This window comes from Mytilus trossulus, chromosome 10 (assembly GCF_036588685.1).
Source record: "Mytilus trossulus isolate FHL-02 chromosome 10, PNRI_Mtr1.1.1.hap1, whole genome shotgun sequence".
Lineage (NCBI taxonomy): Eukaryota > Metazoa > Mollusca > Bivalvia > Mytilida > Mytilidae > Mytilus > Mytilus trossulus.
In genome coordinates, this window is record NC_086382.1 from 1,725,922 (window position 1) to 1,745,828 (window position 19,907).

Genomic DNA, 19,907 nt, shown 5'->3' on the forward strand with positions numbered 1-19,907 from the left:
GGCAATCATACCACATCTTCTTTTCTATATAGTGACAAATAACCTGAAACAAAGAATCAATGTAAAAGTAAAGTACTGCAACAATATCCCAAATGAAAAACTCGTGCTGATCACAGGTGCTCTGGAGGTTTAAGCAGGTTATGCTCCACTTTCATGTTGCTTTTTTAATCAAAAACCTAGTGATTATTCTAATCTTATATAATATTGGTTACATTTGAGGAAATATTGATTTAAAACAGAACAATACAAAACAGTATGAATATACATTGAAAATCATTATTGAGCAATGTATGATTATTTGTAGATGTACTCCGGATATAGACTTCTATCCTTGTACAGATGACTTACTTTTGAAAGCTAAAAAGTCACACTGTGGTCTTTTAAACCCTGAGAACAAGCAATTCAGTAAATTTGAAAAGTGTGTAACTGCTGACATTGAAAGGGCAATGGAGACGTATGATTCGTGTATCATTGACTTTTGTGCCTTCCATGGCGAACCAGACATGGACAAGTATGTATGTGAGGGTCTAGAAGGATTTGCATCACAGTGTCAGACCATGGGAATACCAATCAACTGGAGAAGTGACAAGATTTGTCGTACGTAAATAATTAGTTTCATTAAATAGATCATTCAATTGTGGTCTATGAAAAAATGTATTCATCATAAATCGATGTGAAAAGTTAAATAACTAAAATACTGAACTCCGAGGGAACGGAAAAGTCCCTAATCAAGACAGAAAAGTCCCTAATCAAGACAGAAAAGTCCCTAATCAAGACAGAAAAGTCCTTAATCAAGACAGAAAAGTCCCTAATCAAGACAGAAAAGTCCTTAATCAAGATATAAAAGTCCCTAATCAAGACAGAAAAGTCCTTAATCAAGACAGAAAAGTCCTTAATCAAGACAGAAAGTCCTTAATCAAGACAGAAAAGTCCCTTATCAAATATATGCATGAGATGAGATGAGATACGGAGTATAAACAAATATATAAAATTCGAAAAAGCAAGACAAGACATGTATTGTGCAACATATCCAAATCATAATTTTCTCTCACGTTTTATAATACTGCAGATTCCAATTAAAATATATAACGTTTCAAGTTTCTTAAAATATTGTTGTTACTGTTTTCTCCATTTTATAGGCGGATATTTTTAACTTTACTATAATAACGATTTCTTTATGTAATCATATTTTTAGATACTTTTACCAATTGTTTTTTCATAAAAGAAGAAATACATTTTATAGACATGTAAACTCGTTGTCATTCCAAACACTTTTATCTAACTACGGAAACATCAAGCTATAAGTGTTTTTATGCACGTGAAATGTTGATATTATTGCATTTTCCTTTTAGCCTTACCGTGTCAAGACAATGCAGTTTATAAGTCAATTACGTCATCATGCCCGGCGACTTGTGTAAATCCAGATGCACCGTTTAATTGTAATATTCCACCACGTGAAGGTTGCGAGTGTAAAGCTGGTTACATGTTAAGTCATCTAGCATGTGTACCTGTAGCACAGTGTGGATGTAAGACAGAGAAGGGCGATTATATTCCAGTAAGTTTTCTATATAAATAATCGCACATTTAGACGGTAAAGATGTATGTAAAGGAAAGCCTTATTTAAAAACATATCTAATATAGACTAGATAAATAATTGAGGAAACCGTGCATAAAACACAACAGAACGAGAAAGCGCTTTCGTGGAATCGATTCAGTGTTGGTAGATAAACATGTAAATTACTGGATTCGTGTTTTAGTTTTCTATGTTGTGTTATGTGTTCTATTTGTTTGTCTGTTTTTCTTTTTCAGTTTAACCAGGCGTTGTCAGTTTGTTTTCAATTTGTGAGTTTGACTGCCCCTTTGGTATCTTTCGTTACTCTCTTTTTTCAAACGACATATAAGATAATGATCATGAGTTTCATTATTATTCAGATTGGTGCGAAAATAGAAAGTCCCGATTGTACAAGTGTTAGAGCATGTGTAGCTAAAGGTGATAGAGGAACATTTGTTAGTTTTACCCGTCCTGTATGTGGTAGGAACGCTGTATGTAAACCAGTAGGAGGACACTACAAGTGTGCCTGTAAACCTGGTTTGACTGGTGATCCATTGAAAGAATGCATTAGTAAGTATATAATTATTTCTGCTCAAAAATTAAATTGGGATTAATACTGTTCTTTTGTTTGTTTTTTTTCCCCAAAAAAATTGATCGATTATCAGACTAATAAGAAAATCTATCAGAATGACTCAACAATTTTTGTGTATGTTTTTTTGTACTAAATTTAAAAATACAATCATGATATGCACAGTAAGGTATCAACTGCGGCAAATGGAGATCGACCAGGTTATTCAAATATTGGAATAGTCATTACAATCTGCTCAAAAAATAATTTGGGATCAATACTGTTCTATGATTTTCCTCTTGTCTTTTCAAAATTAACAACGGTAGATCAATTTATTAATTCAAATAATCCATCATAATGTCTCAACTATCTTGTTCTATGTTCTTGGTAAATGTACCTAATATAAAAGTACAGTCAAGTGGTGTATGTTGCTTTTTAACTCTGGTTATATTGCTCAAGACAAAAGTTTCCTTAAAAAACAATTACTAGTATGTTACATTAGATGTGTGGGTACATTATGCCATCTCACATTAACATTAATTGTTTATGTAAGATAACATAACTTAGACACTAACCTAATTTCACATACAAGTAATTTCCAATTTTGAACAACAGTTATAATGATTTTGAATATTTTATTTCAGACCCGACTTGTTCATGTACTGCTAGTGGTGATCCCCATTACAGGACATTTGATGGACAGATAATACATTTCTTTGGGGCGTGTAAATACACCGTGGCTGCCCATGACAATTCTGCATGTCGGTTTGCTGTGGAGGCAAAACATGAATACAGAGGTGGAAATAACAAAGTGACTTTCATGAGACTTGTTGACCTCAAATTTCATGGTCATGTGTACCGTTTGCACATGGATCGTAAACTATATGTGAGTATGCATTACGTTTTAGGAGTATTTGGAAATGTTTAAAAAAAAAAACAAGATTGAATCATTTGTAAGATAGATATAGCGTATGTCATAAGACGAATGGAAAGAAAAGCATAGTAATCGTAATCGCTCCTCATTTTGAAATAACCAGCACTATTATAGGTCGAAGGTATATTGATAATTGAACTTATAAAGCATAAAACATGAAAAATCCGTGTTCTTTTTTTTACGATATACTTAGTAGGCAATGGAAAATTTGATTGGGAAGCATTTTTTTTATATGTTTCATTTTTTTTTTTTTTTTTAACAACAAATATAGTCTTTATTCTAAAGATATCTTGTTACAATTATACTTCACTGTCCAAGCGCCAGTGGAGTATTCCTGTGAAAAAACTTCTGAGTTGCCAGGAACATACTCAGAATATAATAAACAATATTACATAAACTATTACAATATTTTCAACTTATTCTATTAAATCAATTTCTTCAAATTTATGAAAAATACATTTTCAGAAATTATTTTGCTTTCCTTCATAACCCTTCTTAATTCCTTTATAAACAATTCATACACATCTATATATTTCAATTTTTGCTCTGAAACATAGTATGACTTGAAAATGCAAAAACCTAAAACTGTCAAAAAATAGTTAAAACCATAATAACCTTTATCTGATATTTTGTATCCAAATACTAATTGTTTAACTGATATCTTATTTTTAAAATTGAGTTGTGCAAGAAGATGTTCCACTTTATCCCAAAAGTCTTTTAAAAAAGAACATGTTATAAAGAAATGAAAGTAATCTTCCTCTTCTGTTTGACAAAAATTACATTTACTATTAGTAGAAATTTTCCATTTAAATAGTAATTGCTTTGTGGGAATAATATAATTTAGCAGTTTCCATCTAAACATTTTCATCTTATTCTCTCTTAAAAATTTAAATATAAAATCGTTTACGAATGACATATTTGGCTTGCTATCTAGCTTTAAATTTTTTGTCCAAATATTGATACCAATCGGCTGTGTATACTTTTGATCTACTAGACTATTATATAACATTTTATTAAAGATATCTTGTGCTTGTATTTGTTTATTTCCCCATCTCAAATTATCCTTATTAATACTAATTTTACTCTTTAAAGAGTTTTCTTTAATTAGAATTTGCTGCCATTCCTTTGGGATGGAAGATTTTAATATTGTAAACTCTGCAATCCAATTAGACTTATTTCTTAATTTTTCTAAAATAAAACCCTCTGATAACTTTCCCTCACGATCAAGTATGTCGTTGATGTAAATCAAACCACTTGCTACCCAGTTTTGAAAGAACAAACTTTTGTTACAATGTTTAACGTATCTATTTCCCCAAATAATCTGTTTTCTTATATTTGAAAAATGATCTTTAAATTTTGTAAAACCTCCCCCTGTTTTCACCCAGCTTGAAATTACTTGCAAATAAAAGTCTGGTATATTTTCAAATTCTTTTAGTGATTTAATATTATCTAAATTCATGTTAAAGACAAGATAATTTTTTCCCAGATTGTTGAAATATTTGGTAGGAATAATCTTCCAGTTCGGCATAGTGGTTGAATTGAATTTGGAAACCCATGAAGCTTTCAGTGATGTAAAATAGCTATCAAAATCAACCATTTTTAACCCCCCTTCTTGATAATCGCCAATAAGTGTATTTCTTTTTACTTTGTCATTTTTACCTTCCCAAATATATTTAAAACAACAGCTTTCAATCTCTTTTATGTATTTGTTTGGAACAATACACGAAGTAGCCAAAAATGTAAATTTAGGTAAGATCAAAGATTTTATAATTAATATTTTTCCAATTGTTGTTAATTTTCTTTTTTTCCATGCCTTCAGTAAGGATTTCATTTTATCAATTTTAGGTTCCCAATTTAACTTTTCACATTCGTTTATGTTGTGACCAAAATAAATCCCTAAGGCTTTAACTGGTTTGTCCGTCCAGCGTATTCCCTCAATTTTATCTTTACTATGTTTAAGCGCCCCTATCCATATTCCTTCTGTTTTACTACGATTTAATCTCAGACCTGAGAAAGAACCAAACGTTTCTATTATATTCATAGCATTTGATATGTCGGTTTTTGAACTACAAAAAAGAGTTGTATCATCTGCCAATTGAGATATTTTTATGCTATGTGTTTTTTTATCAATAGTAATTCGAATACCTTTGATGTCGGGGTTTTGTCGTAATCTCAAAGCCATAATTTCTACTGACAAAACAAAAAGTAAAGCAGATAAAGGACATCCTTGACGGATTCCTCTAGAGTTTTCAAAAATCTCAGAGACCCATCCATTATTTATTACACATGTTTGTATTCCCTTATATAAAGTTTCCACCCATGATATAAATGATTCATTAAAACCGAAATGTTTTAGAACGCTTAACATGAATTCCCATTCCAAAGAATCAAAAGCTTTAGTAAAATCAACAAATACGATAGCCCCATCTATTCCATATGATTCTGCATAGTCCATAATGTCTTGAATTTGCCTTAAATTGAATCCAATAAAACGATTTTTTACATACCCAGTTTGATCTTCATTGATTAGTTTAGGAAGCAGTTTTTTAAGTCTCTGTGCCAAAACATGGGATAGTATTTTTAAATCTACGTTTAATAATGATATAGGACGATAATTGTCCAAAGATAATGGGTCATTCTTTTTAAATAATAAAGATAGTACACCTGTTCGTTGGGTATACGATAAAAGTTTTTCCTCGTGTCCCTTATTAAGAACTTTAACTAACATTAGTTTTAATTTTCCCCAGAAAGTCTTATAAAATTCCAAAGTCAAGCCGTCAAGACCTGGTGATTTATTTAGCTTCATCGTGTTTATTGCACTAGTGCATTCATCTATAGTTACTTCCCCATCACATTCTTTAAAGTCATTAATATTTATATCTTTTTCCATAATAGTATCAGCAACGTATGAATGTAACAAATTTTTATCGGGGCATGTTGTAGTGTATAATACTTTATAATAATTCTTTATCATTTCCAAAATTTCTTCCTGGTTTGTTGTTACTTCGTTTCTTTCGTTTCTAAGCTTATTAATAGATTTTTTAACCTGTCGCTGTTTTTCTAACCCTAAAAAATAAGCGTTATTTTTCTCCCCTAATTCCACCCATTTTTCCCTTGATCTAATTTGAGCCCCCTTGGCTTTATATTCATAAATTTCTTCTAAATGCACCTCTAATTCTTTTATATCTTTTGTTAACTTTTCATCTTCATTTAATTGTTCATCTCTTAATTTCGTAAGTTGCTCTAATTCGTTTTCCAACTTTCTTGTTGTCTCCCTTGATAACTTTGATTTTCTTTTACAGTAAAGTATAGATTCGTCCCTAATTTCGACTTTTAAATTGTCCCATAGTAAACGGATATCACTGCTGTCACTATTGATTATACGACCTTTAAACCTATTTATCACATTATTGATTTTATCTTGATATTCAATATCTTTTAAAATAGAATTATTCAATTTCCAGTACCCATTCCCTCTTTCAGAATCTAAAACCCGAATGTTAATTACTACCCCTTGGTGGTCCGTCACTTTATGTTTCATAACTTTATCACTGATCCTGTTGATAACTTTTAAATTAAAAAAAAAACCGAATGGTATGTTATCTGTAATACATTTACTATTTAAGGTCTGAGTTGGCACTAGGTTTTTTGCCACTACATGGAAATAACAAGAGATTCAGAATATCTTACAACAAGAGTTTTGATAATATATGATATGTATTTTTGTTGTATACATGTTCATGTATCGGTGTAAACGAGATTTAGAATGTACCACTTAAGCGCATGATGTTTAATCGTTGAAAAAGTAGAATAGGAAGGTGTGGTAGGTTTTTCATTATGGCATTAATCAACAAAGAATAAATATAATCAGATTTTAATCAGCCATTTGACTATTGAGTATTTATCTAAACCGAATTATTTAAGTTTGTGTCGTAACTTTTCTATTCAAGGTTGATGGTATTCAAAAGTATCCTCCTTATGTGGACGAGGGTGTCGTGGTATACACATCAGGTCAGAGGTTACGACTGGAAACCTCTTGCGGCGTTGTGGTAGAATACGATGGTATTCATATAATGGAAGTTATAATTCCAAGAAAGTTTGGTCAGCAAGTAACCGGTATATGTGGAAACTGTAATGATAAACGTGATGATTTAAGAACAAAAGACGGGACTGATGTTTCCACAAACAAAAACAAATATTCTCTGATTGGAAACAGCTACGAAGTAATGGATGACTCCGATCTAATTATCCCACAGTAAGTTCACATGCGTCATCCATTACACTCAACAGACATTTGAACTAAAACATTTCAACCATAATAAAATTGAAAATGGAAATGGGGAATGTGCCAAAGAGACAACAACCCGACCAAATAAAAAAACAACAGCAGAAGGTCACCAACAGGTCTTCAATGTAGCGAGAAACTCCCGCACCCTGAGGCGTCCCTCAGCTGGCCCCTAAACAAATATATACTAGTCCAGTGATAGTGTTTGAAAGATTGTTTCAATGTTCTAATCAACACCTTCTGTTTCAGCTCAGATTTTCAAATCGTCTGAAACATTTTTCTTTGGCTCCCTCTACCAAACACAACTGCCCCACAAAAAATTGTGCCGTTAAAAACTAATCAATCAATAACTAAACATATTTTTTAAACTTCACAAGTAAGTCTAATGGGTACGATATATATATATATATATATATAACTCGTCTTTCATACAACAACGACACATTGAAACTAAGCAGAAATGTCACACCGATATTGAAATTGAGCAACTGACTTTTTTGTAGAATTTTTATGGTATCCGTCAGTGAAACCAGGGTTTTTGAGAAATTGATCCGCATTACTTATCTTAAATAAAAGAAAAAAAAATAATACTTGCAGGGAGTTTAGTAAATAGCACCTATTTATCTATTTTTCGCTGATATTTGAGAAAGGAATGAAAGAACAGAATGATTTCTTACTTTGCAATAAATACATAATTTTGGATCCTCAATGCTCTTCCACTTTGTACCTGTTTCGCTTTATAAATATTTTGATACGAGCGCCACTGATGAGTCTTATGTTGACCTTGTTTTATAGCTTGTCGAAAAATTATGTAAATGAATAATATAAGATAGATAACTTAATTATGATGTCAATTAATGTATGTTTGGGTTACAAGTGTTGTCATTTTGATATAATTTGTCATAACAATCTCTAATTTAATTTATTAATCAGATGCAAGCCTGCCATAGATGTTTATCCATGTACAGATGAGTTATTACTCAAGGCAAAAGAATCTTTGTGTCGATACATAAAACTAGATACTATTGACGGTAAATTCAAGAAATGTATCAATGCGGATCCTGAGAGAGCTATGGAGATGTATGATTCTTGCATTATCGATTATTGTGCTTACTATGGACGACCAAACTTCCACCAGGTTATGTGCGAAGGTCTAGAGGGATTTGCAGAGCAATGCCACATAATGGGCATACCTATCAGCTGGCGAGATGACAAACTATGCCGTATGTTTGTTGTTTTTTTAAACTAAGGGAGTTAATATGCATTCAATACAATTTTGATTAAAGGCATGTACCAAAAGAAAATTAACAAAAGTAAGAGATCTGCATAACTCATTGCTCTTCTCCTTCTCCAAACAAAAACAAAACACGCATTATTGCAACGTTAACTAGTACAGATAATATGACTTAGTTTCCCTGGGTTTATTACCCTTTTTTCAGTGTATGCTTTATTAAGAAATATGTTTTTTTTAAAGATTTTTATTTAACGTTGAAAGTATACACCAATTCTTTGAAGATTTATGATTTTAGATTAATGTTTATTATGTTCACTTTGTCAACAATTTCAGCTTGCGGTATAAACGGCTTCAACATGCAAACACAAGGCATGTACAGTAGTGTGATATTATTGGTTTTATTTGAAACTCTGTCTGATCATTAAACAAACAGAAACGTTGTGTCACATGAAAAAATTAATGCAATATATACTTTTGAATTTTAAACATGTTAAAAATCTTCAAACAAGGCAATTAAAACTTATAATTACAGAAATTATTACTGATGTAACAAGTAACATACAGAGAAAACAAATAAAACAATGTTGTTAACTTCATCTAACGTCCGGTTAAAACATATGTATCAGCACTACTGAAAACCCAATATTGATTTGATTACAACAGATATATATATATATATATTACTCACATGAGTTTTATGATATATGCACGCAAATAAAAGTAGAATTTTAATGAAACCGTGATATCTTTTAAACGTAAAATTCTATTTCTACCGTTTTAAAATATATTTTTTATTTTATTGATTTCTTTCATTAAAGCACTATCGTGTGGTCAGAATTCTAATTACAAACCACAAATATCATCCTGTCCAGCAACATGCTTGGCTCCACTTCTGTCAAATAGTTGTAAACAACCACCACGAGAAGGATGTGAATGTAAAGCAGGATATTACATGAGTAACTTAGAATGTGTACCAGACACTCGATGCGGTTGTACAACGTCATACGGAGAATACGTACCGGTAAGGTTTTTTTTTTACGAATAACTTCTGCAGAGGTTTGCGAATAAAAACCTAATTTTTTCAAAGGTTACCCAAACTAGCAATTTTTTAAATAACTGAAGAATATCAGCATTTAATTGTCGCTGTTTATAAATAGATTCGTCACAAATGTAGGCAACAGCAGTTAAGATACCGATTTCAAGAAGTCATGAATCGATAAACTCTGATTTAAAGCGACGATTTTAGAAGTTTAGGTATTCATATAACAGGAAAAGGTAATAAGTATCATCCGTAAGAATTGATGCCCATTCCTTTTTAAATCACTTAAAACAAACCAGAACGCATTGCTGCTTAAAGAATGTAAAATATGTACAATTACAAAAAATCAAATCCAAGCGAAAAGTTGATTATCAAATGGCAACATAAAAACCTCAAACACATCAGACGAATGAAAAACGAATTGATTACAACAGTCAGATTCCTGACTTGGTACATACATTTTGATATGCACAAAATGAAAGATTAAACCTAGTGATAGCTGGCTCAACGTCTCACTTGTATTGCAGTCGTATAAATAGCAATCATATTGATAATGTTAAAACAAAACAATCAGACATATATTCAAAACAATAAAACACTTGTTTTAATTGTAAAGGTTGGAGCAACAGTTGAGAACTCAGATTGTACTATTGCCAGGACGTGTCAGTTGATAGACGGTAAAGCAAAACTAGTTGCAAAGACGTTGTCGCCATGCGCTGCAAATGGTCAATGTAAACCTATTGATGGTCATTACAAATGTATATGTAAACCTGGATTCCAAGGTGATCCTTTGGCAGAATGCACAGAAGTCAGTAAGTTGTTTATTTTTTTCCTAAAATGAGAGACATAGAGAAGTGCGGTATGATATATGATAATACCAATATCCATAATAGAACGAAGGTCGAGGATGGACCACCTTATAATACTGTATTTCTCTTTGAATTTAGAATGTATAACACTTATTTTGCACATTTTTCAAAAGATCGAAACCATACTAAAAAAGTTTTTTTTTTTAATATAGCCCTAATCGTAGTGGAATATACAACCATATCGGTATGACCAATGATTGCTAAAATTGTCTGATCTTATTATACCAGAATTCAATACTCAAATGAATAATGGCTGTTTATTTCATATACAGGTTTAAAAAAATTAAAAAAAAAACGTATGTTCATTTAAACAGATATCCTATTTATTTTCATCTTCAAACATTATTTTATAGCTTGTCAAAACTCTCGCTCGTATGAAAGTCGAATACAATTCCATCGGGATATTTTTGCAGCAAGCTTGCTAGCACTGAACATGATGAAGTAGCTGTGTACCTACAGGTTTTATTGTAAATTTCATTTAAAACATTCATGCAGTCAAATTGATTCGGCCTTCTAATTGTTAAAGTGCCACTGACATCAATGATAAGCCTTTTTGATCAAACATGAGTCTGACATACCAAATTATAAGTCATGTATTGTTATTGAAGTGAGTAATGCTATCAATTCATGTTTTAAAGTGTTTAATATTAAACAAGTTCAAGGTAGTTTATTGTGTAAACACATCCTATTGTTTTATATTCTGTAAATGTAGAAAGTATGCGTTTTATATATTCCCCTGAACTAGAGATTTGATAAACAACAGACACGGCTTCCTCCGCCTCATTTTTAGACTTATATCTCGAATTTGACTTACACAGTCATCTCAGTACCAGGATCGATGACAAACGAGACGATTAAAATTTTAAAATTATAAATTTCCCCCACCTTAGTAGCAATATACCAACTTCACCTGCATATGTGATATATATTTCCCAACTTATTCGATATTCCAGAGCTTGCAGCTCCTACTCAGATTTTGTAAAACGTCATCAGTTGATAAACCAGGGGTATGTCAAAAAACGTCTCGTCCTTTTTCTAAAAAAAGTTCATCGGAAGGTACCAAGACCTTGTTGATAAATATTTCGTATCAACTTTTCAAATAATACATAATGGTCTTGATGTATCCATTCTGCTTACTGATGTTGTTTACAATCTTAACAACGTGTTTCATTGTTCTTTCATTTGTCTTTGTTCTATTATTAATATTACTGTTACTGCTGAATGGTTTTATGTGATATCCATTTGACGTGGCTCGGTACTTATACATCTCGTCAATGTGTTTGTATTGGCTTTCATTTTTTAGTGGTTTGTTTTGTATATGCGACTTTTTGTATTTCTTTTGTTCTTATAACGTGACTCTGTACTTTAAAAGATCCCGTCAGTATGACATTGCTCTATTATAAGTCATTATGATATATTTCTATTATGAATTACTATTATACATGTTATATACGTTGAACCACAACGTCAAAATCATGCAATCGCGTAGTGGAATCAACTATTTTTGGATTTTTTAAAATTCTATATATAACTTTTGGACTAGTTTAAATATCGGTCTATTTCTGAAATTTATTCTTACACACTTTTGATTTTTTAACCCTGTATGCTTACATAGCCTATGTAAATTTAAAAAAATGTCTGTATGCACATTGAACGACAAATTTATATGACGTATAAAAATTTCTGACGTCAGACACTCAAATCAATCAATGTGTTCTTAGATAGTAAATGTGTTTGTGTTCTGTTGAATTGTTCCTTTTAAAATTGTTATACGCTGATGACTGATGTACCCACATTTTGACTATTTTATTTATTGTGTCTGTTTATTTAACGCATCAATGTAAATATAACGGAATTTGATGAGACAGTCATTAAAGTGAGAGGGTTAGCGCTATAGAACCAGGTTGAATCATCCATCTTCTACATTTGAAAATGTCTGTACCAAGTCAGAAATATGACAGTTCTTGTCCATTCGATTTTGATTCGTTTTGTTATTTTGATTTTGCCATGTGATTACGGACTTTCCGAATTGATTTTCCTCTAAGTTCAGTATTTTTGTGATTTTACTTTTTGCCAATGTCCTTATCTGTGTGATATATGTATACATACATGACATAAAGATAAGACTGCGGAACAGATAAGGTAACGAATGAATGCAAAACAATGGTACTTGTCTGATAAATTATTTTTTTGCAAATCTTACAAGCCAAAATACTGTTTGGTACAGCTTGTTCTATAGTTAGGTAAACCTCCAAACTGGTTGATAAGATTTTAATAAACTAATATACAGATTTTTTAACAAAACAATAAATGAATATTTGCAATTATAGCAAATTAGTAAACATGGACTTAATATTTACGAAGCAGTGAAAAAATGATATACACATGATAAAAATGGAAGACGTATTCAATTTGTAAGTGAGAATCAATTTTCACAAAAAAAATAGGGTTCAACTAGCTATAAGACCAAGTTTTAACCCCCATGTCTTTTTAAAATATTTATACCAATTACATGAATATGAAATCTGTTGACCATTGGTTCCGTTGATCGTTGATCGTTTGGTCCATTCTATATGCATCAACTTCCCCCTGTTTATTAACCTGTGAGTTTTATAGTTTAGTTTTTAAACTTTGAAAAAATCTATTTTTAGAATTGGAATGTGGGAAAGCAGCTGATATTGTGTTTGTTCTCGATTCCTCCTCTAGCATGAGGTCAAATAATTTTGCGAAAATAATCAACTTCGTGAAAAAACTTGTTAGTGGATTTATGTCTGAACATGAACAAGTCAGAATTAGTGTGATAACGTTTTCACATCGTTCTAGAATACAATTTTATCTCAATCGCTACACGGAACCTGAGGACATTATCAACGCTCTCAGCAAAATTCGTCACATGCGTGGAGGAACTCGAACAGATTATGCTTTGCATGATATGCACAGTAAGGTATTAACTGAGGCTAATGGAGATCGACCAGGTTATCCAAATATTGGAATAGTCATTACAGATGGAAAGTCAAATTATCCGAAGAAAACAAGAGAAGAAATGATTCATATGAAAGAAGATGGTGTTATGATGTTTGCGATAGGAATTGGTTCATCTATTAACCAGGAAGAATTGGAGACCATCGCCATTGAAAAAGACCATGCTTTAAGAGTGAAAGGATTTGACTCACTGGAGCATATCATGGGAGAATTTCAAGAGATTACGTGTAGAGGTATGTATCATAATTATAGTTCACTGTGGATTCATTTTTATTCGTTGGATACCAATTTTCGTGGGATTCGTGTGTATAGGTGAACCACGAATATAAATGTTCAAAGAGGTACAAGTTTTTATGAATTTGTATACAGACCATGGCAGAACCACGAAATCACATACTAGTGTACACTAAAATTCCTAAATCTACGAAAATTGGTACCAACGAAAATAAATGAATCCACAATATTCAGAATGCAAGACAACATATTCAGTGTAACAAGTAATTACATTGTTTATCTGGCACCACAATGGTTACAAATTTCACTTGTCTGTTTAGCACCAGTTTAGTATGACGTCCATTTTCAATGAACCTGTACACATTTGTATAAATAAGGTACCAGCCTAAGCCGAGCTCGGTAAACGGGAATCTCTCGCTGCATTGAAGACCCATTGATAGTCTTCGGGTGTTCTTTGTTTGTTTGTCGGGTAGTTGATTCTTTGACACATTCTACATTTTCATTCTCAATTTTATAGTATTCTAACCGTTACACTTTTGAATGTGTGATGATGAATACATTGCTGTGTGACCAAATGTTTTAAATTTGGAAAACGATGTTTTTACGAACATTTTTACTAGTCGTATCGACATACACATGTTTGGCTTTGACCGTTTAAACATTGTCTTTTTGATTCAAGTCCTGTTTTGTAAAATCTTTCAAGTGAATACCATTTTGTCATCACATGTAAAATACTTGTCAAGTGGGTTTTGTCATTTTGGATTACAATACCGTTCCCAAATTTAACCCATATTTACTTTTACAATGTATAATACATAAGAATCAATATATGTCGACATTTTATCAGAATGCATTGATTCGGAATGTATATAGATCTAGACTAGTCTGATTTGATGGTCTGGTAATCATGGTTATCATGGTCATGTTTCAAAGCTTTCATGTTTGCTTTTATGAGATATAGTGTATTTGGTTTCCCGATGATCACCACTTAAATTTCACTTTTAAAAAATGAACATATTTGCCTTTATACCACAGGTTACGTATCATTTTCAAAAAATTCAAATTTGGAATTTTGAACGTATTGCTTATATCATGGGTCACTAGTTTGTGTAATAATTGACTGTTTTATTAGACATAATACAGATTGTACATAATAAAAAAGAAGAAAACAACTTCAAAGTGAGATATAAACTCATAAGTCGAAAACGAATTGACATTGTCATGGGAAAAGAACTGACATATTACAAACCACATTAAACAATACACAAAGTAGCAAGCTAAAGACTCGGCGACACAAACTCACCAAAATTGTGAGAGATCGCATGTCCTCTAATTAGATAAGCAGAATTAGCCCCATATGTAATACTGATAATGTTCATAACACATCTAACCAAAGATTTGCGAATTTAATTTATGTATATATTTTGTCTTGTAGGAATTGCTCATGCTCCGAAACCTCATTTCGTAGGTCATCACCATCCGCATTAGTTTCGTGGTAAGTTAGATGTAACCTTTTCTCGGAAAACAGTATAATATAAAAAAATCTAGTACTATTTTTAAATGAGAAAACTATCTCCAGAAACCAAACGACGCAGATGTAAGCAATTACATATCAACATGCGTCATTCAACAAATAGCAAATTCAAGACGGTATAGCTAGATATTCAAGGTATATAATTGTCACTCACACCACATCTTCCTATATATAGATATAGATATTTAAATCATGCATCTGAAATGGCTGTCTTCGTGGTTATGCAAAATGGCTACAATGCAAATTGACAAAATAGTACAAATTAGTGTGTCATATGATCCATATCAGTTAAAATATAGTGATAATCAGAAACTACTGATCTTAACATATAATAAATATTTTTTTATTTGATCTGAAGATTTATTTAACTTTAGCCGTGCAAAAAAGACATAGAAAATATTGAATTTAATGATTATGTGGCATTGTATTTCATATTTTCCGTTCAATAAAAACCAGAGAAATTCTCTTTGGTATCAACTGTCCTTCTATTATGAATATCGATCAATATAATATAAGGATTGTGTAAAGACTGTCGTTTTAAAAAAAATCCAAAATAGACTTGCAGTACGTCATTTATGTGTGAAACAGGGAAACACAAGATTAATAAGTTCGATTCTGCCTGTGTTATCAATGTTTGTATTGATATTTGTAACATTGTTAAAGTATTCATAGTCCTCTCGTTTTACCCATATAGTGCCTATACAAATTTTGCCCGATAACCCCTACATATCTGTACATAGTTAAAACATTATAAAGGCATCAGTAGAACACCGCTGTTCAAAACTCATAAATCCATGGAAAAAAAAACAAAATCGGGGAAACAAACTAAAACTGAGGGAAACGAATTAAATATAAAAGGAGAACAACGACAAAACATTTAAATGCAACAGACACAGAAACGGATTAAGCATTAGACAAATTCCTATGAGAATAACAAATATAATATCAAAACCAAATACATGAATTTGGGAAAAATAAGTTCCGTGACACGTCTTATAGTAATGTGGATCTACACTCAAAATTAAGAGAAAACAAACGACACAACGGAACCACAACGTTAAAATGTAACACAGAATGAAACTACCTATAATATAATTATAGTATATATGGATTAAAAACTCATCTTGTAAATTTCCTGATATTTTTCATAATTTTTGAAGGAAAGAGATGCCAATATAAGATGTATGAGAAATTTAAAGATATTTTTTTTTCAAAATTTTTATTGCGTAATTAGAAAAAAAGAACTGTGACATTTAAAATTTTATGAAATGCAAGTATAGTTGATTATTATATCCGGTGATAACGATATTTTACGACCTTATTATTTCGGAACTGCCTGACCAACGTCCTTAAAAATAATAACCATTAAGATGTAACATATCTAAACATAGAAGTAATAAGGTCATCTGAGAGATAATGATGACAGTTTAAGGCTTTTTGACGATCAATTAGCGCGTTTCAAATAACCATGTCACTTTCAATAAGTTTACTGTAATTTTAAGTCTATATTTCTGCAATTTAAGGTAAACTCATCTGTGTTGGTAATCTTTACTACTTGATTAATAAAACACAAGAAAATTCCAGTCGTTATTTCACCATAAAAAAAAAGTTCTAAATTTATTTCAAACTGACGAATGAGTGTTAATGTTTGGTCTCGTCTCTTAATAATTTAAGTATAAACAATAATAAGTAAACTCCGAGTTCTAGTAAAATAACAAAAATATTCAACTCCTAGAAAAATAAAGTTTTTTTTTAACAAATTACAAAATGAAAACTGTTGTCAGCGTTTTAGTTTATTACTTTTGCAATTTTTAGATAACTATTTCTTCAGATCATTTTAGTGTTCACACAAAATATAGTCACAAAAAAAAAAAAAAAAACTGCTATGGGAGTACGCAAAACTCGATAACGTGAAATATATTTTAACATAAGTAAAACAATAAGTATCATTCTTGATATTCAAATATTTCAGTGCATTCAGTGCAGTCGTCCATTTCCATGTTTATGTCGGGTTAAATTTTTATTAATAGCCATCACATTATCATCGACCCTATAATAAAAATAATCATATTCATTCTTTCTATTGCAGAAAAAGAAGAAAAAGAAAAATACTCAACAAAATTAGAAATCATTTATGTAAATTGTTCTTTTGAATGAAATAAATTTATTCTGAATATTATATTTTATTTATTTTTAACAAAACAATATGAATTTAATAAAATCCTACAGGTTTTCAATATAATATGCAATTATCTTTATTAAGGATGTCACATACAGAGCAAGAGATCTGCTTACCCAATCGATGCACATGAGATTAACCTATTTTTTTCAGTTGGTTTCATATTTTTACACAAACTTTAAAAATGAGTTAGTAAGTTGGATGAAAATAGTACATCTGTCTAAACAATTTGAGATTTATCAAACAAGAATGTCTGAATTAAATCAAGTAACCATATTACGTCAAAACGATAGTTCTTAAAAAACCCAAATTATTCTTATTATAAATATTTTCAGGTTAAAGTTTTGATCAAAGTTGTTTATAATAAAGTTAAGAGTCCAATCAAGTTCAAACTTAGTACACATGTTGCCTATGATATGATCTTTCTATATTAAATGTCAAATGAGAGTTTTAACCCCAATTTCGCGGTCCACTGAACATATAAAACATGTAAAATGATAGTTCAAAGTGGGTCATCCGTGAACTATGGACACATTCTTGTTTGACACCTTATCATAGTGTGTGTCCATTATGGAATGCATGTATTGATTGATGATCCATGATTTGTGGAAATGTCCACTTAAACAAAAAAGCAAAAGAAACAAGAGGAACCTTCAAACAAATACGTTGAACATACATTTAAAATAGCAAAGCCATGACAATAAAAAGAAAATAATACAAGACTACCAACAGTTTACACAACTCGACATAAAAAACGAAAAACTGAGCAACATCAACACTACCATAAACTGGGAGCGATCTCAGCTGAACTGTACTTAATAACCAGATCAGACAGCACATTGAAAACTACAAGTTGAAACCAAGCTAGGGTATCAACGTTGCAAACATGTACATGAAAAAGAGCAATAAAGACTCCAAATGTGTTGCATGCGTCTTATTGTGAAATTAATTAAAATATGTAGTACTTCTGAAATGCAAGATTTTTTTTATAAATTGGCAGACCATCAACGACACGTTTTTTTATTGCTGAAAATTAAAAACAATGTCTAAATGTAAAATATTTATAAGTACAATTAAAAAAAAACCCAGAAGTTAATTGTGCATGTTGTATATTAACATTCATTCATAACAGGAAGGCTTGGTCATACATCATGTACTTTATCCAGAACAAAACAATGATTGCAATACGAATATTCTACAAGATATTTCGAACGGGAAAATGGCAATCAAATTAGTCTGATATATGGAAATGATGGCTTTATAAATGGATAGAAACATATATTTTGCAACAGTTCAGTAACGAACATATAAGATAGTTTTTAACACGTATTGAACATGTAGCTAGCATCTTCTGTTCACAACCTATCGGATTGAACTTCCTTGTGTCAACCGGATATTGCTGTATGTCTATATACCAGGAAGAAAAAACTTAACTTTACAGCTGTACGAGAGAAGTCAATTACGGACAGCATTGCTATATCCCAGTCAAACCTATGACTTTTTCTAAAGAAAAAAGATGAATTCAAAATGAATCCATTAGATGATTACACTTTAGACAAGTACATCAATGCGCAAACATATCGCAACATTCCAGCTCAAAATTGACTTCAATATCACAAAAATTGCAGCAGAAACTTGTTTATATATTTGGCATATCAAAAATGAGCAAGTGTCACCCTCAGGAAAATTGTAATTTTGAAAGTAAGTTTTTTTTGTTTTTGTTAAAAATTGATGAAAAACCTAAAATTGTGTAAATCATCTCTTTGTAAACTTTACGGACGCCATCACGAATTTATTCAATCCCTATCCCTTTCCACAAATATGACCTACCCGTTAATACTATTTTTTGGGCTGGTAATACTATGAGCAGCACGATTGCTATCTCATAATGAGCGGGCTCTTTTTACCCTTATGAAGCACAAAAGATCAACCCAGTGTTTAGTGGGGTTCGTGTTGCTTATTCTAGTTTGCTATGTTGAGTCTTGTACTATGAATTGTCTGTTCTTTCTTATTTCTTTTTGTCGCCATGGCGTTGTCAGTTTATTTTTGAACTATGAGTTTGAATGTCCATTTCACCCATTTTGGAAAAGGCTAAAAAAAAGAGACGGCGGTGTAAAACATGTTTTGTGAGATATCAATCATACCCTTTCATGCTTACTTATAATAATCAACCTTGTGCTTACCTGTATTTAAAGAAATTTAATTGTTTTCTTGAATACAGCCTAGATTAGAAAGATATACATAATAATTGATATTGTAAAATCCAAATATACTCCAATCAATCTGTTACAAGAATAGTATCTTCTTACATTAAAGAAATAAAAATACATTATTGTGGAATTCAAATGAATATTTTTTTAACACAAGCGTACATTATATTAGGTGCATAGAGCCTAAACAGTTTGTGAGTGTCAGGATTTGCTGACCATTGTTTACCAATCACATTGAAATAGGCGAATCTGTTCGTATACGATAAGATATAACCACGCCCGAAAAA

At 31.2% G+C, this 19,907-nt stretch overlaps 2 protein-coding genes across 2 annotated transcripts in view; both read left to right on the plus strand.

Annotated features, from left to right (window-relative positions):
* Positions 1 to 605, plus strand: part of LOC134686506 (fibropellin-1-like) — a 31,040-nt gene extending 30,435 nt beyond the window's left edge. Inside the window, exon 29 of the mRNA XM_063546175.1 lies at positions 305 to 605. Coding sequence (XP_063402245.1) covers positions 305 to 605 — 301 coding nt within the window. The remainder of the gene's footprint in view (positions 1 to 304) is intronic.
* Positions 606 to 1,358: 753 nt separating this feature from the next.
* LOC134686714 (zonadhesin-like) lies at positions 1,359 to 15,192 on the plus strand. Its single transcript, XM_063546417.1, has 9 exons — positions 1,359 to 1,555; positions 1,933 to 2,122; positions 2,765 to 3,006; positions 7,005 to 7,309; positions 8,273 to 8,562; positions 9,392 to 9,594; positions 10,229 to 10,424; positions 13,133 to 13,696; positions 15,133 to 15,192. The coding sequence occupies exons 1-9, from the start codon at positions 1,484 to 1,486 to the stop codon at positions 15,183 to 15,185; spliced, it is 2,115 nt and encodes a 704-aa protein (XP_063402487.1). The 5' UTR covers positions 1,359 to 1,483; the 3' UTR covers positions 15,186 to 15,192.
* Positions 15,193 to 19,907: the final 4,715 nt, after the last annotated feature.